Genomic DNA, 24,356 nt, shown 5'->3' with positions numbered 1-24,356 from the left:
TGTGTGAGCGAGTTAGTATTTTATTGTTTTGATTATTGGGAACACAAACAACTGGATTGACTTCACCTGAGCAGCTACTGACATCAACGTTTATTAAAAAAACTTCTCTCTGTCAGGCTGAGTCCAAAATGACACAGAAAGTCACTTCTCTTACAACCCCACACCTTCCCCAAACAACAACCACCAAAGCTGTTTCATAACTGCAGCTCTAAACCTCACCCCCTGACAACCCTAATCACACCCCTAACAACCACACCCCTTAATAATCACATCCCTGCAGCTCTGTGCAGATCCAGGAAGTGAAACTCAGAGATCAGTTTCGTTTTACTAGAAACAGCCTCACTGCAGCTCCGTCTCTACTGCTTCTCTCTGTGCAGTTTCTACTTGTCAGACAAATGGCAGAAGGCACTTTTCCATTTTCTCAGGACCAGTTCAGCTGCTCAGTGTGTCTGGATTTGCTGAAGGATCCAGTGACTCTGCTCTGTGGACACAGTTACTGTAAGGGCTGTATTAAGAACTGCTGGGATCAGGAAGATCAGACTGGGATCTACAGCTGCCCCCAGTGCAGACAGACCTTCACCCCAAGACCTGATCTTCACAGAAACACCATCCTGGCTGAAGTGGTGGAGAAACTGAAGGAGACAGGGTGCAGTGGTCCTCCTCCTGCTCACAGTCCTGCTGGCCCTGGAGATGTGCTGTGTGATGTCTGCACTGGGAGAAAGAGGGGAGCTGTGAAATCCTGTCTGGTGTGTCTGGCTTCTTACTGTCAGACTCACCTCCAGCCTCACTATGAATCTCCTGCTTTCAAGAGACACAAGATGGTTGAGGCCACAGGACAACTGCAGGAGAAGATCTGCTCCACTCATGACAAACTGCTGGAGGTCTATTGCCGTACTGACCAGAAGTGTGTTTGTTCTCTTTGTGTAATGGATGAACACAGAGGCCATGATACTGTCTCAGCTGCATCAGGAAGGACTGAGAAACAGGTGAGGACTTTGTGTCTGTTCATAAAGTGTCTAGTACAACATGTAAAAAGGATATTTAGGATATTTGGGGCTCTAAGTGATCTCTGGACTGTATTTACTGTATCTGTAATACTCGATCTCCACTACTGAGTCCTGCTCATGTACTCAGCTGTGATCCACACTGGTTGTGTCTCTGAAGTGTCTCCTGTTCTTCTGTCTGTTGTTCATAATCTCCTCCTCCTCTCCTTCCCTGTTTCCCTCTTTACTGTCCTCATGAAGCACCAGTGAACCTGTACAACTGCACACAGCACACTCAACACTTCTAGAACAGACTGCACCCTCATTAATGCACAACACACTCAACACCTCTAGAACAGACTGCACCCTCAATAATGCACAGCATACTCAACACCTCTAGAACAGACTGCACCCTCATTAATGCACAACACACTCAACACCTCTAGAACAGATTGCACCCTCATTAATGCACAGCACACTCAACACCTCTAGAACAGACTGCACCCTCATTAATGCACAACACACTCAACACCTCTAGAACAGATTGCACCCTCATTAATGCACAGCATACTCAACACCTCTAGAACAGACTGCACCCTCATTAATGAAGTCCTGCTTTAATTTAAGCACAATAGTATTATTATTTATAATAATAAACTCTATTTTTATATGATAGATTTAAAATGGCTTCTCAAAGCACTTTACAGAACACAAAAGGTAGAAGGTAGAAGGGGGTTTTGGAAAACAGTATAAAAGCAAAGAAGCAGAAACAGACCCAGTTAAATTAAACCCTTCTGAAACAGAAGATTGTGAGTCTGGATTTGAAAGAGCTCAGGGAAGGTGAATCTATGATATCCACAGGGATAGAATTCCAGAGCTGTGGGCTGCAGCAGGAGAAGCCCTGTCACCCAGAGTGCTGTCTTGGGGGACAGACAGGAGACCAGAATTAGAAGAGTGAAGGTTGTGAGGTGGGGAGTAGGATGATAGTAACTCTGACAGGTACTGAGGTGTCAAGCCATGCAGAGACTTTTAGGGGATCATGAGGACTTTGAAGTCAACATGAAACCTGATAGGAAGCCAGTGCAGGGACTTCGGGACAGGAGTAATGTGATCACTTGCACTAGACCTGGTCAGAATTCTGGCTGTCATATTCTGGACATACTGAAGTTTGTTCAGTGTGGGTTTAGATACCCCAGCGAGTGGAGCGTTACTGTAGTCAATATGAGTAAAGATGAAAGAGTTGACCAGCTTTTCAGCAACAATTAGATATAACATAGGACGCAGCCTGGCAGTATTTCTGAGGTGGAAGAATGATGTTTTGACAATTTGTTGCACATGTGAAGCCTGGATCAGATACCACCCCCAAGTTCTTCAATTTTGACTGTGACTCCAGTACAGTGTGATCCACAGATAAGGATACTGCATTGGTGTGCCAAGAAGCATGACTTCTGTCTTGCAGCAGTTTAAATGAAGGAAATTGAGAGTCATCCATGTGTTTATGTCAGAGAAGCAATTAGAGCAGACTGTACTGTAGATTTGAGTATCATCAGAACTCATACATGCTGAAGGGTAGGGGCCCAGTGTCAACCCCTGAGGAAGACCAGACTTAATGAGTCCAATTTCAGAGCTACAATCGCAGAGAGAGAGACAAAGTGAAAGTGATCAGTGAGGTAAGACTGGAATCATTGAAGAACAGTGTCAGAAACTCCAAACACCGTCTCAAGACAAGAAAGTGAGAGGTCATGGCTGACAGTGTCGAAAGCAGCACTGAGCTCAGAAAGAATGAAGACAGAAAGAGAACGAGAATCAGAAGCCATTAGAAGATCGTTAGTGACTTTGACCAGGGCACTTTCTGTGCTGTGAGGTTGTCTGAAACCATATTGAAGTTCAAAGAGGATTATTTAACTGAAATCTAACAGCACACTGTAAACTTTCTGCATGAACAGGTAATGAAAGGGTATGAAAGTTGGAGAGAGGGTGAAAGTTGTTCAGGCTGTCCAGAGCCATGATTCTCTTTCTCACACAGGGGTAACAGCAGCAGTTGTGAAGCCACTGGTACCACATCAGTGCTCAAGGATTCATTTCTTATATAAAGCCACAGGGTCTCCTCTGACCACTCAGAGAAACTAGTGGCAACAAGGCTCATCAGCACTGCTGTAGTCCTCTGTTTTGAGATGCCGAGAGCAGTCAGGACACTAGTGTATATTGAGATGAATGAAATCTGAAATCTCTAGATTATGAAGGAACAAGTAATAGGTTTATTCTTCTTCAGGTGTGAGAAGGCACCACGGCCGAAACATTGTGTTTTCTTTCTTCTTTTTTTTCAGTATGGAATAAACCTATTGCTTGTTCCTTTGCAGCCTTCGCATGCTGATGCAGCTCCCCACCTGAACTATCTCTAGATTATGTTTTATATATAAATTGAAACACAATTATCTTGTTTTTACATTTCACCTCACATACAGATGTGCAGACCCAGGTGTCAGGTGTCTGCTGCGCTGCACACGCTGCCGGTGTAGATTAAACATGAAACAGGAGCATGTCAGACAGGACCAGGAAACACATCTCATGTGGATAAGACATCAGGGATACAGAGTGTGGATTTCCCAGGGTGACTCTAAGGGGTATCTCTGTGATGTGATTCTCTTACAGCAGAGATGTCCTGAGTGTCTCTGTTTCTCCACAGAAGCAGCTGGGGGAGACACAGACACAAACCCAGCAGAGACTCCAGGAGAGAGAGAAGGAGCTGCAGGAGCTGAGACAGGCTGTGGAGTCACTCAGAGTGGGTATTTACCAGAGGAGTGGACACACAGACACACATTTCCACAGCTGGACACTGGACAGTACCCTTTGGAAACAGAGCATACAGCATAATGTAGTTTGAGTGTTTTCCTGTGTAATAATCCACAGTTTGTCTCCTCCCTCAGAGCTCTGCACACACAGCAGTACAGGACACTGACAGGATCTTTACTGAGCTGATCCGCTCCATTGAGAGAACACGCTCTGAGGTCACACAGCTGATCAGAGCTCAAGAGAGGGCTGCAGGGAGTCAGGCTGAAGGACTTCTAGAGCGACTGGAGAAGGAGATCGCTGAGCTGAAAAGGAGAGACTCTGAGCTGAACCAGCTCTCACACACAGAGGATCATATCCATTTCCTCCAGGTAACATCACTGCTCTGTGACTCTGCAGTACAGAAGGGTGTCTCTCACACAGAGCTGCTCCTGGCTTCTCCCCAGGAATGTGTGATGTGTTTGACTGGAAACTCCTCTTTCTCTTCCCTGCTGCAGGATTTCCAGTCTGTCTGTGTCCCTCCTGGAGCTGGAGACTCACCCAGCATCCCTGTCTGTCCACACTTCTCTCCTGAGGCAGTGAGGAGAGCTGTCTCTGGACTGAAAGAGCGACTGGAGGATCTCTGCAAGAAGGAATCAATAAAGATTTCCACTACAGGTTAGTAGAGAAACACACTGATGTCTTTCTGGACAGCTTATATATTTCCTGTTTCTCTCTTATATTGTCAATGGCTTTTTTGTGCAGTGACTGTATTTATCAGAGCAGCTTATCAGTCAATGATTCAAATTCTAGGTGAAATGTCTTAAAATCTCCAGTCTCACAAATCTTTATGACAGTAAGTGTGTTGTTATATTGTGCTGTATATTGTTTAACAGGAACGTTTTAATAGGGGCTAAAGTCCCAGTCCAGTAGAACATGTTATTCCTGTTACTCTGTTACTGTAGCCCTGATGAGACATTTCTCTGTGTGTCTCCCCAGTGACTGAAGTCTACAGTCTGCTGACTCCAGAGCCCAGATCCAGAGCAGAGCTTTTACACTGTGAGTCTGTTTTCACAACAGTTCCCCTCTGAAATATACCTGGAGCTCAAACACACAGCAGGAACAGTGAAACATAAACTGATAAACACACTGACACACACACTGATTCACACTCTGATACATGATGATACACGTCTGAATTCAGAAAGTCAAGCTTGCACACAGTCACTCTGTGTGGATCAGAGACACACTGTGTCAAACACACAGATGGACACAGAAGTTCCAGTGGGTGTAGTTTATTTAAGAAAATGCACTTTATTACAACAATGTGCAGTGCACAGTGCTTACAGAGAATACAATTCTGACAACAACTCTTCTACAGAATTTAAATCGTCTCAAAAAGAGTGATTGTCCATTATCAATCATTCAATTTTGCAAGTGGTCAGTGAGGCTGGTTCACACAATAAGAGCCCCTCCAAGCCTCCTGGGTGTTACCACTGGCTGCAGTCCTGGCTCTGAACCTGCGATTGTCCATTTCTCAACAGGAGCACTAAAGAACAGGTTTTTATGGGTTTTCTTCAGCCCTCAGTACTGTCCAGTGCTCTTTTGCTCTGATGAAACAGTTCAGCAGTTCAGGAGTTGTATAGAAACCAATGCCCTCAGGCAGCGGACGTGGGGCGACCTGGTGCTGGGCGGGTCTCAGGACATCCGAACGTCAATGATGAGCCAAGGGGAATGAGAGACCTGGAAATATATATCCCCAGAGAGAGACACCGGAAGGATAGCAAAGCACAGGAAACTAGGGACAGGACAGAGTAGGAGCTCCCTCTGGCTGCAGAGGCCATGACAGTACCCCCTCCCCTTCATGGGCGGCTCCTGACGCCCATACAAATAAGCGAGCTGCACAGCACTGGGGGAGGAAAAACCTCATTTAACTGAAAGGAAACCTCCGGGAGTCCACGGCTGAGAGCTACCCCCTCCTCCAGGGTAGAAACCTTTATTGGGTAGCGGAAGGGGGGGCTGGGGTAGTGCTCCGGAGACATAAAACAAAAAAAGACAAGTAAACAAGCACAAATAACGACAGAAATAAACCTGGGAGACCAGGGTAACAAACCACAATAAACAGATAGGAACCAAGAGTTCTACAACACAGGGGACAGGGGGACCAGAGAGAAGGGGAAACCAGGAAGTGAAAAAAGCAAAACACCAGGCAGAAACAAACAAAAGGACAAAAACCCAGGAAAAATACCGCAGACTGGGCAATAGGCACATTCAACATTCTATCACTGATATCGGAGTGGACAACCCGAGGAAAGCCAGGCACAAAGTCCACTCACAGGCACAGGAGTCAGAAAAAGAATCTCGCGATTAGGAGAGAAAAAAAAAGCCCAGAGGAAAAAAAACTGCGGAAAAACAAAAAAGCGCCGCTCGCAGGGTCAGTAGGAGGCTCAGCGTTCTGTCACGGATGTCGGAAGGGACAAATCGTGGAGAGGCAGGAGAGTGAAAAAGACCCTATGCGTAGTTGTGGAACAGGGGTTAGCCTGGGCTCAGCTGTTCAGGAGTCGTATAGAAACCAATGTCCTCAGGCAGCGGACGTGGGGGGACCTGGTGCTGGGCGGGTCTCAGGACATCCGATTGTCAATGATGAGCGAAGGGGAATGAGAGCCCTGGACATATATATCCCCAGAGAAAGAGACACCGGAAGGACAGCAAAGCACAAGGAACTGGGGACAGGACAGAGTAGGAGCGCCCTTTGGCTGCAGAAGGCATGACACCTCTCTGGTCACCAGCTCTGGTGCACAGACATCCAGCTGAGGGCCTTCAGCTTGTTGTCTAGTCCTCTGGGTTGAGTCTTTACCCAGGTCTCCCATGGGATCGTCACCCCTCCCCGGTGACCTGTAGGATCATTTGTCTCTCCCTGGTGACTAGTTCCTCCTTCCTCTTCCTTGTATAGTGCCTTTTGTTGGTGCAGAGCTCTGGCTGTCTCATGGCCTCATACCTCCTAGTAGGTCTCCGGTCAGTTTTCTGCTTTAGGACTAGTGTTTGACACCAGATCAGATGCTTCATTGGGAGTGAGAACCACAGCCTGACAAAGTACTGAGAATTGTGACTGATGGGGTCCAGCCCCTAGTGACAGAGGTTGCAGAAGAAGATGCAGTGGAGTTTCAGGGGGAAATTTGGCACATCTCTCCCCCTTCCTCACTGTCTGGCACATCTGGTTCCTTGTGATGTACTCGTACCTGTTCCACCATCCCTTGCAGCGCTTGTCTGAGTCTGGCTGACAGAGGGTACACCACGACCAGGTCAGCTAAAGCCAGCAGGGTGTCTGCCTTCAGCACCCTCACTTTCCCCATGAGAGTCAGCGTGCGAGTCTTCCACAGGCCCAGTTACACGTTGACCTTGACGGTCCTCTCTGTCCAGTTTATGTTCTTGTTGTCCTGGCTCTGGAATGAAACCACCAGTATCATTAGGGGCTCCATGCAAAGCTTGAGACCTTCTGGCGGCATGTTCCTGTCCCTCCAGGGTCCAAAGAGCTTGCCCTTGCTCTTTCTGTTTATTAGCCTCAAGTCTGAGGCCCTGCAGTACTGCTCCCTAACCTGCAGCCCACTCTGCAACCCCCTGTCTGAAATCAGGAACAGCGTCATGTGTACTGGGAGATCTTGAGGACTTCCCCTGTGCCTCTGCCTACAGCTCTATAATGAGAACATAGAGAAGAGGTGAAAGAGGACACCCTTGTCCTACTCCAGATTCCTAGGGGATTAAATCCCAAAGATGTCTGTTCATGTTGACCCTACTGCCCACTTCAGAGTACAGTATCTCTGTCCAGCAGCTAAAACTTTCTCAGAATCTGAAGTGCTCCAGCCCTCTGAACAGATAGCTGAGGTTTACTGTGTCGAAGGCTTTCTCCTGGTCCAGGCTCACCACCATCTTAGGCACGTTCTGGTCCTCGGCCCAGGTGATGGCATCTCTGGTGAGCTGGAGGTTCCAACTGTCTTATCACCCTCCCACCCCACATGTCTGGTCACTGTTGGTGATGTGGGACAGGGCGGTCCTCAGTCTAATGGCCAGTAGCTTGGACACGATCTTGATGTCCATGCAGAGCATCTTTTGACCCCCTCCTGAAGTGCTGAGAGATGACACCTTCCCTCATCCTGTGTCCAAGCTTTTGCTGATGGAAGAGCTCTTTTTCCACCTCCACCAGGTCTGCCGCAGGGGTGTCCCAGAAGCAGGTGTAGAATTCCTTGGGAAGTCCGTCTTGCCACAACCCTTTGCCATTCTCCATCTGTCAGAATGTGTCAGAGTCTGAGACCCTGGATTTGTGAATAACTGGAATATTCAGGAGCAGAGCCAGTCTCACAATAATGATGGTATGATGACAGTGCTCTTCCCCTGCAGCTTCACAGACACACAGCCTCTTGTGAGCGGCAGCAGTGGGACTCTGGTACAGGGGCTCCTCTGGGGCCTGTAGGCCTCTCTCTTGTCTGAGAAATGGCTGCTTCTCTTCACACATCAACCAGGCTGATGGGTCAGCAGGAAGAAACAGTCTCGGATTTTTAATGACCACACAGGACCTTGGTTTTAAGTCTCATCCACAGGACAGCACCTGTTTACAGTATCATGTCCCCATCGCTATACTGGGGAATTAGGACCCACATAGACTGCAGGGTGAGCACCCCCTGTTGGCCCCACTCACACCTCTTCCAGCAGCAGCCTTAGTTTTTTCCAGGAGGTCTCCCATCCAGGTACTGACCAGGCTCACACCTGCTGAACTGCAATGGGCTGCCAGTTGTGAGGTGCAGAATGATATGGCTGCTGGTGTTTTTATAAATTCATGTAGGTGACTGTGTCAGCCTTTCTAGGCTCCAGGAGTCAAAAAATAAGAGCTGATAAGAATATATTTGATCTTCACTAGATTGACAGGCAGACAGGCAAAGGGGAGTATTTACTCAGTATTAAGTATTAAGAGTTTACACTGAAGTATTAAATATGAGGAGAGTATTAAGTCAGTATTCATTAGTCATGCGAATAAAGCTTCTTGAATCGATTAAAACCCCCATTCGTTCTGGGCATGTATAAGCCCCGCCCCCCGTCTCTCAGTGCTCAGAGCTCACTGATTGACAGCTGGTGTCTCCTATCAGAGAGGCGGACAGTGAGCGCGAGCAGTCTGAAGTCAGTATGAGCGCCTCTGTTTCTCTCGTCTTTCTCTCCGGGTTTCTGGATGTGTTATTTCTGCTTTAAACTGAACACTTTGGATATTTCTTCGCATTTTCAAAGTAAGTGGGAAGGCTTTCTTATATTTCAGCAAGGTTTTGCTTTTTCAATTATATTTTTTTGTAAAAACGAGTATTACACAGTCTTTGAATTCAGCACTTTTTTATTCTGCGTCGTCAGGAAAATGGTCTCAGAGAAGATGAACGAGCTGCTGAACTGGGATTTGAAATAAACCGGTTTAACAGACAGGCTGTCCAGTTTCTTACAGTATACAGGTCGCTGTGGTGGGTTGTGAAGTGTTTGAAAGCGAGTGGTCGGGCTGTAGTTTCTCCTGCAGTCCGGTCGGTCCTGTGTTTATTAATAATGTCGTTTAAAAAATAAAGTTTCGTCGCTGTGAAAACAAGTGTTTAATGTTTGTATTTAGAGGATATTGGGATCACTCCCATGTGTAACACTAGTGAAACAGTGAAGAAGATGTTGTTTCTCTGGAAGGGAAGAGCAGTCATTAGTAATTGACTGGTGTTTCTCTCTCGGTGTGTTTGGGGACAAAGACATTTCACAGTCTGATGGAGTTGAGTTGGACTGTGATCGGCAGGAGCCTGTTGTGATGTTTGTGTTTTATTCCCCAGCTGCTGTGACTCTGGACCCTGATACAGCTCACTGTGAGCTCAGCCTGTCTGAGGATGGGAAGAGAGTGAGACGGGGACAGAGGAAGAGTCTCTCTGACAATCCTCACAGGTTTGATAAAGAGCCCTGTGTCGTGAGCAGGGAGGCCTTCACCTCAGGGAGACACTACTGGGAGGTGGAGGTGAATCGATACTGGAGAATAGGAGTGACCAGAGAGTCTGCAGAGAGGAAAGGGAATTTCAGCTTCTCTACCCAGCAGGGTTACTGGTGTCTGGACTATAACCCTTACTCTTACCCTGTTTTCTGTGCTCTCACTGCCCCTGTGACCCCTCTCCCCCTCAGTCTGCGGCCCAGGAAGCTGGGGGTGTGTGTGGATATTGAGGAGAGGAAGGTCTCCTTTTACACAGTGGAGTCCAGAGCTCATGTCTACACTTTTACTGACATGGTCTTCCCTCAGGGGGAGAAGATCTATCCTGTCTTCTGTACCCGGGATTCAGATAAAGCCCTTGAGCTGCTGCCTGCTGTCAGTGTGGAGATTAAACCCGTCACTGACTCATGAACACAGGCTGACTCTCTCCCAGCTCTCTGTCCACTGCTCACACTGGGAGACGGGTTTACTGACGGGCAGTGAGGTGAGGTCAGAAATATAGTAGTAATTTTAGAACTGATGATGTTGTGTCATGTTTAAATGCGTTATATTAATTTTTTTAAAATTAAACGGGGGAAAATAATATGTACGAGAGAGGGAGATATACCTCACTACCAGCCTGCTGTACTCCTGACTTGTAAATATCTCTGGAAACCCCGCTGTGTTTTTTTCCCATTTTTAAGAAAATAAACTTTTAAAAATGAAATCCCGCGCGAGTCTCTCCTGCGCGCGCCGGTGATCGTGGAGCTGCCAGAACGGGGAGGGACCCGCTGACGTCACCACAGCCAGGAGGAATAGGGACTTTGACGCAGACAGGAAGTGGCTCAGGGTGGTTATGGGAGTTGTAGTTTATTACTAGCGCTGTGTCTGTGAGCAGCTCCAGACCCTGACAGTCTAGTACACGGCTCCTCTTAAGAGTTACGTTTAATGTTTAAATAAAATCAGTTTTGTTTGATCTGTGTCTCAGGGGAAAGTGCGTCCGTTACTCCTTTTTCCTGCTCTGTTCTTTATTTTAGTTCCTAATATATCGAGATAATCGCCCGGTGAAAGCTCTGTTTTCCTTCATATTGTAACGCATACGGCCATCAGGGTGTGTAAGAGCCGGCTTACTAGAGCGGTGACGTCGCCGCCCTTCCCTGTGATAGCAGGACTACAGCTACTGGGCTGTAGAGAGATCTCTCTTTGGCTCACCGGGCTGGGTTCCATGTTGAGTGACGTGGGAGTCCTGGGGACAGTAGAGGACCGACCTGATGCGGTAAGGGCGCCCACCTGAACCCTGAAGCGATACAATATGAAAGCCCAAAATCCTAAACCGAACCCAGGATTTTACATCTGTTTGGTGGCAGCGGCGAGTTTTTTTCTTCACGGACAGAAACTTGGGCTCCGTGTCAGTCTTGTCTTCCGTCCTGCCGTTTGGACATTTCATGTGGACGATTCTCTGTCCACAGAGGGACTGTGTCGTGAGAGGTAGTTTTAACACACTCCCTTGTGCGCTGGTTAGTGTGGTAATTGTGAGACGCTCCCTAGAGCAGGCGAGTTAGTAGATGGCTGAGCTGCTAAATAACTGTTCATGTAAAAAGTGAAGTTAAACGCATTCCTGGTGTTGTTCAACCTTGTTTAATCTATATAAACCAGGGTGCCCAATCAGTCGATCGCGGAGTGCTTACAAGTCAATCGATCGCAAGAATGTTTGGCAAAAAACAAATGGGCTATTTAATTATTTACTTTATTCGAGAGCCTAAAATGTCACTCAGATCTGTCCATGTAATGTCATACACTTTACTGCCCTTGTGTGTGTTTCACCCTTGTCGAAAGGGTTGTAAAAGTCTCTTCCCTGAGTGCTGGCTGACACTGAAGAAAGGCTGCAGGAGCTCTGTAATGAGGAGCTGTGTGTGCGTTACCCAAGATCGTTCTCTGGGTTATTGCCGCACAAACCCTGGTGTGTAAAACACTTAGCTGCAGCAGTGTGGGTGTTTAAATGCTCTTGGCTCGTGAGCAGCACCCCCCTATCCCAGTGCATTGCCTGTCTCATAGCGCCACATTCAATAAAACCACGAGAGACAGAGATCCACAAAGCTGTGTCGGTCTTCTGTGTAAAATATCGGTGTGTAAAAATTCGCTCTGAATCTGGACTGTAATTAACACTGTAAACATCCCGTTTGTTTAAGATCAGGTGAGTGTAAATCTGCTGTGTTATTGTCGAGCTGTGGAAGAAGACAAGAAACATATTTCTGAACCTTGTAGGTTTAATTCAGTGTGATGTGTTTAGTACTGCAGAGATCAATGACAATGTATGTATAGAAAAAGGTGAGTGTGAATCTGGTATGTTATCGTCCATCTGTAAAAGGAGACAGGAAACCCTGCTATACTGTAGTTCAGAGTCATTTGTTTTCTCCGGTTTTCATAACCTTCACTTATTAAAATGCCTATTTTTGAGACCACGATTTTTCAGATGTCAATAACTTTGCGAAAATGACACAGAGCCTTCAAATCACACGTGTTAAAGAGATCGCGATTTGTGAAAATTGCAGCAGCTTTTATTTAAACAACATACTGGGGCATTAGGACCCACATGAGCCACAGGGTGAGCGCCCCCTGCTGGCCCCACTCACACCTCTTCCAGCAGCAGCCTTAGTTTGTCCCAGGAGTCTCCCACCCAGCTACTGACAGACTCACACTGCTGTGATATCCAGTGTCCTGTAGTGTCCTGTGATATCCAGTGTCCTTTAGTGCTGACCTGTCTCTATCTCTCCTCTCTTCCAGTGTGTGAGCGCTGTGTCCTGTGATATCCAGTGTCTTGTAGTGCTGACCCGTCTCTCTCTCTCCTCTGACCGCCATCCCGCTACACAACTATCTCTGCACACTTCCCTGATTCCCTGGAGAGTCTCCACGGTGACCTGACTCCTCCCCCTCGAGAGGAGAGTCTCCACGGCAACCTGACTCCTCCCCCTAGAGAGGAGAGTCTCCACGGCGACCTGACTCCTCCCCCTGGAGAATCATATTTTATTCATCATCATTCCTTAGTGCCTTTTTACTCTTTTTATATCATTTAATTTTTATTTAACATACTAAAAACTCTCTGGGGTCAGTGGGAGTCTGATTATAATCCCAGTTCAGAACTCATCCAGCTCCCAGTCCAGTCAGACCAGTCCAGCCTGGAGAGTCTCAGACTGCTCTGTCAGTGTCAGTGGAGTCTGATTATAATCCCAGTTCAGAACTCATCCAGCTCCCAGTCCAGTCAGTCCAGTCCAGCCTGGAGAGTCTCAGACTGCTCTGTCAGTGTCAGTGGAGTCTGATTATAATCCCAGTCAGGATCCCAGTTGGGACGCTGGGGTCGACACCCCTACTCTGAATGTGACCACAGTCACGGTCCTGATTGGAGAGTGCCCCCTGCTGGTCAGCCAGCTCCTCCGACAGCTGGTTTTCCTCGGCCGTCTCCCAGACACTCTGGGACTCCGGGGGGGAGACGTCTGTCCACACAGGTCAGAGTCCAGGCCTGCAGGTGAGCACAGAAACCTTCCTGTCTGGGAAGCAGCGCGGGGACTCTCAGTAGCTGCTTCACAGCTCCCTGTCAGTCCTGTGACGGTTCTTCACTGGAGTTCAAGGATCGCAGTGCCTCTGTCTCCTGGCTGTCTCCTCGCCTCTGGTCTGACCGGCTGTGAGCACCTGCTGACCCAGGGCTCCCACAAGCTGGGCGCCTGTTTGGAGATGCCGTAAATAAACTTGATTGATTGTTATTAACAATTAACACCCCCGGCTGGGGCAGATGGTGTCCAGTGTCTCTGTTCCCTGTCTCCCACACACTGAGTCCAGACTCCCTCTCTCCTCCTTCTCTCCTCTTTCCACACTCCCTCTCTCCTCTTTCTCTCTTTACACACTCCCTCTCTCCTCTTTCCTCTCTCTCCACACTGTTAGTAGCTTTACTGGTATTACTGCTGATTTGCAGTGTTGCAAAAGCATATACAATGAACACATCATAGTACATTTACATATACAGTGCCTTGCGAAAGTATTCGGCCCCCTTGAACTTTTCAACCTTTTGCCACATTTCAGGCTTCAAACATAAAGATATAATTTTTTTATTTTATGTGAAGAATCACCAACAAGTGGGACACAATTGTGAAGTGGAACGAAATCTATTGGATTTTTGAAACTTTTTTAACTAATAAAAAAATGAAAAGTGGGGCGTGCAAAATTATTCGGCCCCTTTACTTTCAGTGCAGCAAACTCACTCCAGAAGTTCAGCGAGGATCTCTGAATGATCCAATGTTGTCCTAAATGACTGATGGTGATAAATAGAATCCACCTGTGTGTAATCAAGTCTCTGTATAAATGCACCTGCTCTGTGATAGGCTCAAGGTTCTGTTGAAAGCGCAGAGAGCATCATGAAGACCAAGGAACACACCAGGCAGGTCCGTAATACTGTTGTGGAGAAGTTTAAAGCCGGATTTGGATACAAAATGATTTCCCAAGCTTCAAACATCCCAAGGAGCACTGTGCAAGCGATCATCTTGAAATGGAAGGAGTATCAGACCACTGCAAATCTACCAAGACCTGGCCGTCCCTCTAAACTTTCAGCTCAGACAAGGAGAAGACTGATCAGAGATGCAGCCAAGAGGCCCATGATCACTCTGGATGAACTGCAGAGAACTACAGCTGAGGTGGGAGAGTCTGTCCATAGGACAACAATCAGTCTTACACTGCACAAATCTGGCCTTTATGGAAGAGTGGCAAGAAGAAAGCCATTTCTCAAAGATATCCATAAAAAGTCTCGTCTAAAGTTTGCCACAAGCCACCTGGGAGACACCCCAAACGTGGAAGAAGGTGCTCTGGTCAGATGAAACCAAAATCGAACTTTTTGGCCACAATGCAAAACGATATGTTTGGTGTAAAAGCAACACAGCTCATCACCCTCAACACACCATCCCCACTGTCAAACATGGTGGTGGCAGCATCATGGTTTGGGCCTGCTTTTCTTCAGCAGGGACAGGGAAGATGGTTAAAATTGAGGGGAAGATGGATGCAGCCAAATACAGGACCATTCTGGATGAAAACCTGTTGGAGTCTGCAAAAGACCTGAAACTGGGACGGAGATTTATCTTCCAACAAGACAATGATCCCAAACATACAGCAAAATCTACAAAGGAATGGTTCACAAATAAACGTATCCAGGTGTTTGAATGGCCAAGTCAAAGTCCAGACCTGAATCCAATCGAGAATCTGTGGAAAGAGCTGAAAACTGCTGTTCACAAACGCTCTCCATCCAACCTCACTGAGCTCGAGCTGTTTTGCAAGGAAGAATGGGCAAGAATTTCAGTCTCTCGATGTGCAAAACTGATAGAGACATACCCCAAGCGACTTGCAGCTGTAATCGCAGCAAAAGGTGGCTCTACAAAGTATTAACGCAAGGGGGCCGAATAATTTTGCACGCCCCACTTTTCATTTTTTTTATTAGTTAAAAAAGTTTCAAAAATCCAATAGATTTCGTTCCACTTCACAATTGTGTCCCACTTGTTGGTGATTCTTCACATAAAATAAAAAAATTATATCTTTATGTTTGAAGCCTGAAATGTGGCAAAAGGTTGAAAAGTTCAAGGGGGCCGAATACTTTCGCAAGGCACTGTATCTGTTGTTCATTATCTCCTCCTCCTCACCTTCACTGTTTCTCTCTTTACTGTCCTCATGAAGCACCAGTGAAGCTGTACAACTGCACACAGCACACTCAACACCTCTAGAACAGACTGTACCCTCAATAATGCACACCACATTCAACACCTCTAGAACAGATTGCACCCTCATTAATGCACAACACACTCAACACCTCTAGAACAGACTGCACCCTCATTAATGCACAGCATACTCAACACCTCTAGAACAGACTGCACCCTCATTAATGCACAGCATACTCAACACCTCTAGAACAGACTGCACCCTCATTAATGCACAGCATACTCAACACCTCTAGAACAGACTGCATCCTCATTAATGCACAGCATACTCAACACCTCTAGAACAGACTGCACCCTCAATAATGTAGAGCATACTCAACACCTCTAGAACAGACTGCACCCTCATTAATGCACAGCATACTCAACACCTCTAGATCAGACTGCACCCTCATTAATTAAGTCCTGCTTTAATTTCAGCACAATAGTATTATTATTTATAATAATAAACTCTATTTTATATGATAGATTTAAAATGGCTTCTCAAAGCACTTTACAGAACACAAAAGGTAGAAGGTAGAAGGGGGTTTTGGAAAAGAGCATAAAAGCAAAGAAGCAGAAACAGACCCATTTAAATTAAACCCTTCTGAAACAGAAGATTGTGAGTCTGGATTTGAAAGAGCTCAGGGAAGGTGACTCTATGACATCCACAGGGATAGAATTCCAGAGCTCTGGGCTGCAGCAGGAGAAGCCCTGTCACCCAGAGTGCTGTCTTGGGGGACAGACAGGAGACCAGAATTAGAAGAGTGAAGGTTGTGAGGTGGGGAGTAGGATGATAGTAACTCTGACAGGTACTGAGGTGTCAAGCCATGCAGAGACTTTTAGGGGATCATGAGGACTTTGAAGTCAACAGGAAACCTGATAGGAAGCCAGTGCAGGGACCTCAGGACAGGAGTAATGTGATCACTTGCACTAGACCTGGTCAGAATTCTGGCTGTCATATTCTGGACATACTGAAGTTTGTTCAGTGTGGGTTTAGATACCCCAGCGTGTGGAGCGACACAGATAAGGATACTGCATTGGTGTGCCAAGAAGCATGACTTCTGTCTTGTCGCAGTTTAAATGAAGGAAATTCTGAGTCATCCATGTGTTTATGTCAGAGAAGCAATTAGAGCAGAGACATGTCAGTGTCAGTTTAGTATGGACATACTGTACTGCAGATTTGAGTATCATCAGAACTCATACATGCTGAAGGGTAGGGGGCCCAGTGTCAACCCCTGAGGAAGACCAGACTTAATGAGTCCAATTTCAGAGCTACAATCGCCGAGAGAGACAGAGTGAAAGTGATCAGTGAGGTAAGACTGGAACCATTGAAGAGCAGTGTCAGAAACTCCAAACACAGTCTCAAGACAAGAAAGTGAGAGGTCATGGCTGACAGTGTCGAAAGCAGCACTGAGCTCAGTAAGAATGAGGACAGAAAGAGAACGAGAATCAGAAGCCGTTAGAAGATCGTTAGTGACTTTGACCAGGACACTTTCTGTGCTGTGAAGTTGTCTGAAACCATATTGGAGTTCAAAGAGGATTATATACCTGAAATCTAACAGCACACTGTAAACTTTCTGCATGGAAAGGTAATGAAAGGGTATGAAAGTTGGAGAGAGGGTGAAAGTTGTTCAGGCTGTCCAGAGCCATGATTCTCTTTCTCACACAGGGGTAACAGCAGCAGTTGTGAAGCCACTGGTACCACATCAGTGCTCAAGGATTCATTTATTATACTGAGGACTATGGGGCAGAAAGCAGAGAAACAGGATTGAAATAAAGTGCTGGGAAGGGGATCTAATAGGCAGGTGGTGGATCTCAGACACATAAACCAGTTAACTGTGGTATAATACCTTCACCTGCTTTATTAAATACAAGACTCACGCTGGGCTCTGCTGGAGTCAATCTGACACAGAACATGTTTCCTTTTGTCCTCTGAAATGATCTGAATTTTCCCAGAAGCAGACAGGATGTGAGATGTGGTCGGACACAGGGTCTGCCTGGTCCAGAACCTCATCTAGCGGTCAAGCACGTCAGCCACAGGGTCTCCTCTGACCACTCAGAGAAACTAGTGGCAACAAGGCTCATCAGCACTGCTGTAGTCCTCTGTTTTGAGATGCCAAGAGCAGTCAGGACACTAGTGTATATTGAGATGAATGAAATCTGAAATCTCTAGATTATGAAGGAACAGGTAATAGGTTTATTCTTCTTCAGGTGTGAGAAGGCTCCACGGCCGAAACGTTGTGTTTTCTTTCTTCTTTTTTTCAGTATGGAATAAACCTATTGCTTGTTCCTTTGCAGCCTACGCATGCTGATGCAGCTCCCCACCTGAACTATCTCTAGATGATGTTTTATATATCATTTGAAACACAATTGTCTTCTTTTTACATTTCACCTCACATACAGATGTGCAGACCCAGGTGTCAGGTGTCTACTGGTCTACACACGCTGCCGGTGTTGATTAGACGTGAAACAGGAGCATGTCAGACAGGACCAGGAAACACATCTCGTGTGGATAAGACATCAGGGATACAGAGTGTGGATTTCCCATGGTGACTCTAAGGGGTGTCTCTGTGATATGATTCTCTTACAGCAGAAATGTCCTGAGTGTCTCTGTTTCTCCACAGAAGCAGCTGGGGGAGACACAGACACAAACCCAGCAGAGACTCCAGGAGAGAGAGAAGAAGCTGCAGGAGCTGAGACAGGCTGTGGAGTCACTCAGAGTGGGTATTCACCAGATGAGTGAACACACAGACACACATTTGCACAGCTGGACACTGGACAGTACCCTTTGGAAACAGAGCATACAGCATAATGTAGTTTGAGTGTTTTCCTGTGCAATAATCCACTGTGTGTCTCCTCCCTCAGAGCTCTGCACGCACAGCAGTACAGGACACTGACAGGATCTTTACTGAGCTGATCCGCTCCATTGAGAGAACGCGCTCTGAGGTCACAGAGCTGATCAGAGCTCAAGAGAGGGGTGCAGTGAGTCAGGCTGAAGGACTTCTAGAGCAACTGGAGAAGGAGATCACTGAGCTGAAGAGGAGAGACGCTGAGCTGAACCAGCTCTCACACACAGAGGATCACATCCATTTCCTCCAGGTAACATCACTGCTCTGTGACTCTGCAGTACAGAAGGGTGTCTCTCACACAGAGCTGCTCCTGGCTTCTCCCCAGGAATGTGTGCTGTGTTTGACTGGAAACTCTCAATTTTCTGCTGCAGAATTTCCAGTCTGTCTGTGTCCCTCCTGGAGCTGGAGACTCACCCAGTGTCCCTGTCCGTCCACACTTCTCTCCTGAGGCAGTGAGGAGAGCTGTATCTGGACTGAAAGAGCGACTGGAGGATCTCTGCAAGAAGGAATCAATAAAGATTTCCACAACAGGTTAGTAGAGAAACACACTGATGTCTTTCTGGACAGCTTATATATTTCCTGTTTTTCTCTTATATTGTCAATGTATTTTTTGTGCAGTGACTGTATTTATCAGAGCAGCTTATCAGTCAATGATTCAAATTCTAGGTGAAATGTCTTAAAATCTCCAGTCTCACAAATCTTTATGACAGTCAGTGTGTTGTTATATTGTGCTGTATATAGTTTAACAGGAACGTTTTAATAGGGGCTACAGTCCCAGTCCAGTAGAACATGTTATTCCTGTTACTCTGTTACTGCAGCCCTGATGAGACATTTCTCTGTGATTCTCACTCTGATACATGCTGATACACGTCTGAATTCAGAATTCAGAAAGTCAAGCTTGCAGACAGTCACTCTGTGTGGATCAGAGACACACTGTGTCAAACACACAGATGGACACAGAAGTTCCAGTGGGTGTAGTTTATTTAAGAAAATGCACTTTATTACGACAATGTGCAGTGCACAGTGCTTACAGAGAATACAATTCTGACAACAACTCCTCTACAGAATTTAAATCGTCTCAAAAAGAGTGATTGTCCATTATCAATCATTCTATTTTGCAAGTGGTCAGTGAGGCTGGTTCACACAATAAGAGCCCCTCCAAGCCTCCTGGATGTTACCACTGGCTGCAGTCCTGGCTTTGAAACTGCGATTGTCCATTTCTCAACAGGAGCACTAAAGAATAGGTTTTTCTGGGTTTTCTTCAGCCCTCAGTACTGTCCAGTGCTCTTTTGCTCTGATGAAACAGTTCAGCAGTTCAGGAGTGGTATAGAAACCAATGTCCTCAGGCAGCGGACTTGGGGCGACCTGGTTCTGGGCGGGTCTCAGGACATCCGATTGTCAATGATGAGCGAAGGGGAATGAGAGCCCTGGACATATATATCCCTAGAGAAAGAGACACCGGAAGGACAGCAAAGCACAAGGAACTGGGGACAGGACAGAGTAGGAGCGCCCTTTGGCTGCAGAAGGCATGACACCTCTCTGGTCACCAGCTCTGGTGCACAGACATCCAGCTGAGGGCCTTCAGCTTGTTGTCTAGTCCTCTGGGTTGAGTCTTTACCCAGGTCTCCCATGGGATCGTCACCCCTCCCCGGTGACCTGTAGGATCATTTGTCTCTCCCTGGTGACTAGTTCCTCCTTCCTCTTCCTTGTATAGTGCCTTTAGTTGGTGCAGAGCTCTGGCTGTCTCATGGCCTCATACCTCCTAGTAGGTCTCTGGTCAGTTTTCTGCTTTAGGACTAGTGTTTGACACTGGATCAGATGCTTCATTGGGAGGGAGAACCACAGCCTGACAAAGTACTGAGAATTGTGACTGATGGGGTCCAGCCCCTAGTGACAGAGGTTGCACAAGTAGATGCAGTGGAGTTTCAGGAGGAAATTTGGCACATCTCTCCCCCTTCCCCACTGTCTGGCACATCTGGTCAGCTAAAGCCAGCAGGGTGCCTGCCTTCAGCACCCTCACTTTCCCCATGAGAGTCAGCGTGCGAGTCTTCCACAGGCCCAGTTACACGTTGACCTTGACGGTCCTCTCTGTCCAGTTTATGTTCTTGTTGTCCCTTTGCCATTCTCCATCTGTCAGAATGTGTCAGAGTCTGAGACCCTGGATTTGTGAATAACTGGAATATTCAGGAGCAGAGCCAGTCTCACAATAATGATGGTATGATGACAGTGCTCTTCCCCTGCAGCTTCACAGACACACAGCCTCTTGTGAGCGGCAGCAGTGGGACTCTGGTACAGGGGCTCCTCTGGGGCCTGTAGGCCTCTCTCTGGTCTGAGAAATGGCTGCTTCTCTTCACACATCAACCAGGCTGATGGGTCAGCAGGAAGAAACAGTCAGGACTTGATCTGTCTGAACAAACAGAGCGATAGGAAAACCCAACATCATTTGTTCTTGATATCCTGCCAAAATCAGAATGTCTTAGGTTATTGTTAGTCAGTCACTAAATCTTTAAGCACAAAAACCTCAAACGCTTTTAGACTACAGTCTGCAGACATCAAATACACTTGAATTGGGAAATACAAAGTAAAATGCAGGAGAGGTATAAGTTGAAGGGGGAAGAAACAGTATTTCTGTGTATTTTGCGCAGATGAATGTGAAGAGATAGGGGAATGACAGACAAAAAGAAAAAGAATTCAGGACGAAACACAACCCGTTACACAGTTTGTTCATTGCTGGCTTGCTGTTTACTGGGACCAACAGTAACAGGAAGCCAACAGCAGGTATAAGTCATTGTAAATGTATTCTGTTCAGTGTTGAAAGAGTGAGCAAACACTCTGTACAGGACATGTTTCTGCAGTTTCACATTTACTGCAGGGCTCCTCTTACTGGCCAGGGGTAATAACTTTGGGGTCTTTCTCTTCAGCCCAGGTGGTGTTCTCACATGGTCCTGGTCATTAAGAGACCCAGTGGTGTGTTTCACTAAGAATGACACTGGAGTGTCAATATTATTTCACTAGTCCCACCAGAGTGAGTGTGTATTGGGGTGTTTGCCTGTGATATTGGGGACCTCATTTCATACAAGAGTGATCTAGAAGGTGTCTGGGTTTCCAGACTGATAGACTCTCCTGTGGAGTAAGTCAGTGTTTGACACTGTGTCCTGTTCTACACAGAATAAGTGTGAAATATCAGTGGAAGATGTTGTCATGATGGCTTCAGAGTTGCAGTGTCCAGAAGAGGGCGACCTCTCTCATCACTGAAATAAAGGCACTGTGAGCCCAGAAATGAATTCAGGTATTAATAATAATTGCTTACACTTATTGAGCGCTTTACAGGTAATGGGGACTCCCCTTCACCACCACCAGTGTGTAGCCCCACCTGGATGATGCGACTGCAGCCATAGTGTGCCAGAACACTCCCCACACATCAGCTCTCAGTGGGGAGGAGAGCAGAGTGATGAAGCCAGTTCAGAGAGGGGGGGTTATTAGGAGGCCATGATGGGTAAAAGCCAGGGGGAAATTTGGCCAGGACACCAGGGTTAAACCCCTACTCTTTTCAAGAAACACCCTGGGATTTTTAATGACTACACAGGACCTTGTTTTAAGTCTCATCCACAGGACAGCGCGTGTTTACAGTATCATGTCCCCATCGCTATACTGAGGAATTAGGACCCACATAGACTGCAGGGTGAGCACCCCCTGTTGGCCCCACTCACACCTCTTCCAGCAGCAGCCTTAGTTTTTTCCAGGAGGTCTCCCATCCAGGTACTGGCCAGGCTCACACCTGCTGAGCTGCAGTGGGCTGCCAGTTGTGAGTTGCAGAGTGTTATGGCTGCTGGTGTTTTTATGAATTCATGTAGGTGGCTGTGTCAGCCTTTCTAGGCTCCAGGAGTAAAAAAATAAGAGCTGATAAGAATATCTTTGATCTTCACTAGATTGACAGGCAGACAGGCAAAGGGGAGTATTTACTCAATATTAAGTATTAATAGTTTACACTGAAGTATTAAGTATGAGGAGAGTATTAAGTCAGTATTCATTAGTCATGCGAATAAAGCTTCTTGAATCGATTAAAACCCCCATTCGCTCTGGGCATGTATAAGCCCCGCCCCTGTCTGTCAGTGGTCAGAGCTCACTGATTGACAGCTGGTGTGCCCTATCAGAGAGGCGGACAGTGATCGCAAGCGGTCTGAAGTCAATATGAGCGCCTCTGTTTCTCTCGTCTTCTCTCCGGGTTTCTGGATGTGTTATTTCTGCTTTAAATTGAATACTTTGGATATTTCTTCGCATTTTCAAAGTAAGTGGGAAGGCTTTCTTATATTTCAGCAAGGTTTTGCTTTTTCCATTATATTTTTTTTCTGTAAAAACTTGCATTATGCAGTCTTTGAATTCAGCACTTTTTTATTCTGCGTCGTCAGGAAAATGGTCTTAGAGAAGATGAACGAGCTGCTGAACTGGGATTTGAAATAAACCGGTTTAACAGACAGGCTGTCCAGTTTCTTACAGTATACAGGTCATTGTGGTGGGTTGTGAAGTGTTTGAAAGCGAGTGGTCGGGCTGTAGTTTCTCCTGCAGTCCGGTCGGTCCTGTGTTTATTAATAATGTCGTTTAAAAACATAAAGTTTCATCGCTGTGAAAACAAGTGTTTAATGTTTGTATTTAGAGGATATTGGGGATCACTCCCATGTGTAACACTAGTGAAACAGTGAAGAAGATGTCGTTTCTCTGGAAGGGAAGAGCAGTCATTAGTAATTGACTTGTGTTTCTCTCTCGGTGTGTTTGGGGACAAAGACATTTCACAGTCTGATGGAGTTGAGTTGGACTGTGATCGGCAGGAGCCTGTTGTGATGTTTGTGTTTTATTCCCCAGCTGCTGTGACTCTGGACCCTGATACAGCTCACTGTGAGCTCAGCCTGTCTGAGGATGGGAAGAGAGTGAGATGGGGACAGATGAAGAGTCTCTCTGACAATCCTCACAGATTTGATAACTGTCCTTCTGTCGTGAGCAGGGAGGCCTTCACCTCAGGGAGACACTACTGGGAGGTGGAGGTGAATCGATACTGGAGAATAGGAGTGACCAGAGAGTCTGCAGAGAGGAAAGGGAGGTTCAGCTTCTCTCCCCAGCAGGGTTACTGGTGTCTGGACTCTTACCTGTCTGATTTCTCTGCTCTCACTGCCCCTGCGACCCGTCTCCCCCTCAGTCTGCAGCCTAGGAAGCTGGGGGTGTGTGTGGATATTGAGGAGAGGAAGGTCTCCTTTTACACAGTGGAGTCCAGAGCTCATGTCTACACTTTCACTGACATGGTCTTCCCTCAGGGGGAGAAGATCTATCCTGTCTTCTGTACCTGGGATTCAGATAAAGACCTTGAGCTGCTGCCTGCTGTCAGTGTGGAGATTAAACCCGTCACTAACTCATGAACACAGGCTGACTCTCTCCCAGCTCTCTGTCCACTGCTCACACTGGGAGATGGGTTTACTGACGGGTAGTGAGGTGAGGTCAGAAATATAGTAGTAATTGTAGAAATGATGATGTTGTGTTGTGTTTAAATGAGTTATATTAAATGTTTTAAAATTAAACGGGGGAAAATAACATGTACGAGAGAGGGAGATATACCTCGCTACCAGCCTGCTGTACTCCTGACTTGTAAATATCTCTGGAAACCCTGCTGTGTTTTTTTCCCATTTTTAAGAAAATATACTTTTAAAAATGAAATCCCGTGTGAGTCTCTCCTGCGCGCGCCGGTGACCGTGAAGCTGCCAGAACGGGGAGGGACCCGCTGACGTCACCACAGCCAGGAGGAATAGGGACTGTGACGCAGACAGGAAGTGGCTCAGGGTGGTTATGGGAGTTGTAGTTTATCACCAGCGCTGTGTCTGTGAGCAGCTCCAGGCCCTGACAATCTAGTACACGGCTCCCCTTAGAGTTACGTTTAATGTTTAAATAAAATCAGTTTTATTTGACCTGTGTCTCAGGGGAAAGTGCGGTGTGGACGCGCTGTGCCCGTTACTCCTTTTTCCTGCTCTTTTCTTTATTTGAGTTCCCAATAAATCGAGATAATCGCCAGGTGAAA

General features: G+C 46.6%; 3 protein-coding genes across 6 annotated transcripts in view; 2 read left to right on the top strand and 1 right to left on the bottom strand.

Moving 5' to 3' along the window:
- The window catches only part of LOC138238041 (E3 ubiquitin-protein ligase TRIM39-like), a 373,132-nt gene that overhangs the window by 197,456 nt on the left and 151,320 nt on the right, over positions 1-24,356 (bottom strand). The gene's annotated exons all lie outside the window — the stretch shown is intronic.
- Positions 1-24,356, top strand: part of LOC138238045 (E3 ubiquitin-protein ligase TRIM39-like) — a 111,337-nt gene that overhangs the window by 39,371 nt on the left and 47,610 nt on the right. The window contains exons 5-6 of one of the 4 annotated variants that reach the window (XM_069187854.1): positions 4,752-4,811; positions 9,593-13,482. In XM_069187854.1, coding sequence (XP_069043955.1) covers positions 4,752-4,811; positions 9,593-10,149 — 617 coding nt within the window. In that variant the 3' untranslated portion in view covers positions 10,150-13,482. Of the gene's footprint in view, positions 1-4,751; positions 4,812-9,592; positions 13,483-24,356 lie in introns of those variants that run through there. The other 3 variants (XR_011189252.1, XM_069187855.1, XM_069187853.1) reach the window with 3 other exon arrangements.
- LOC138238051 (E3 ubiquitin-protein ligase TRIM39-like) lies at positions 299-24,356 on the top strand. Its single transcript, XM_069187867.1, has 5 exons — positions 299-986; positions 3,670-3,765; positions 18,312-18,545; positions 18,667-18,826; positions 23,156-24,356. Exons 1-5 carry the CDS (start codon positions 396-398, stop codon positions 23,701-23,703), a joined length of 1,629 nt encoding a protein of 542 aa, XP_069043968.1. The 5' UTR covers positions 299-395; the 3' UTR covers positions 23,704-24,356.

Source organism: Lepisosteus oculatus, chromosome 4 (assembly GCF_040954835.1).
Source record: "Lepisosteus oculatus isolate fLepOcu1 chromosome 4, fLepOcu1.hap2, whole genome shotgun sequence".
Taxonomy (NCBI): domain Eukaryota; kingdom Metazoa; phylum Chordata; class Actinopteri; order Semionotiformes; family Lepisosteidae; genus Lepisosteus; species Lepisosteus oculatus.
The sequence above is the reverse complement of the archived record's forward strand: the minus strand, read 5'-3'. Positions and strand labels throughout refer to the sequence as shown.

Bases quoted from the DNA above. Each gene is read 5' to 3' on its own strand.
- LOC138238051 (XM_069187867.1), top strand. From the start codon at position 396: ATGGCAGAAGGCACTTTTCCATTTTCTCAGGACCAGTTCAGCTGCTCA. The intron at 987-3,669 runs GTGAGGACTTTG...GTTTCTCCACAG, and splicing joins CAGGAAGGACTGAGAAACAG to AAGCAGCTGGGGGAGACACA. The intron at 18,827-23,155 runs GTTAGTAGAGAA...TTTATTCCCCAG, and splicing joins AATAAAGATTTCCACAACAG to CTGCTGTGACTCTGGACCCT.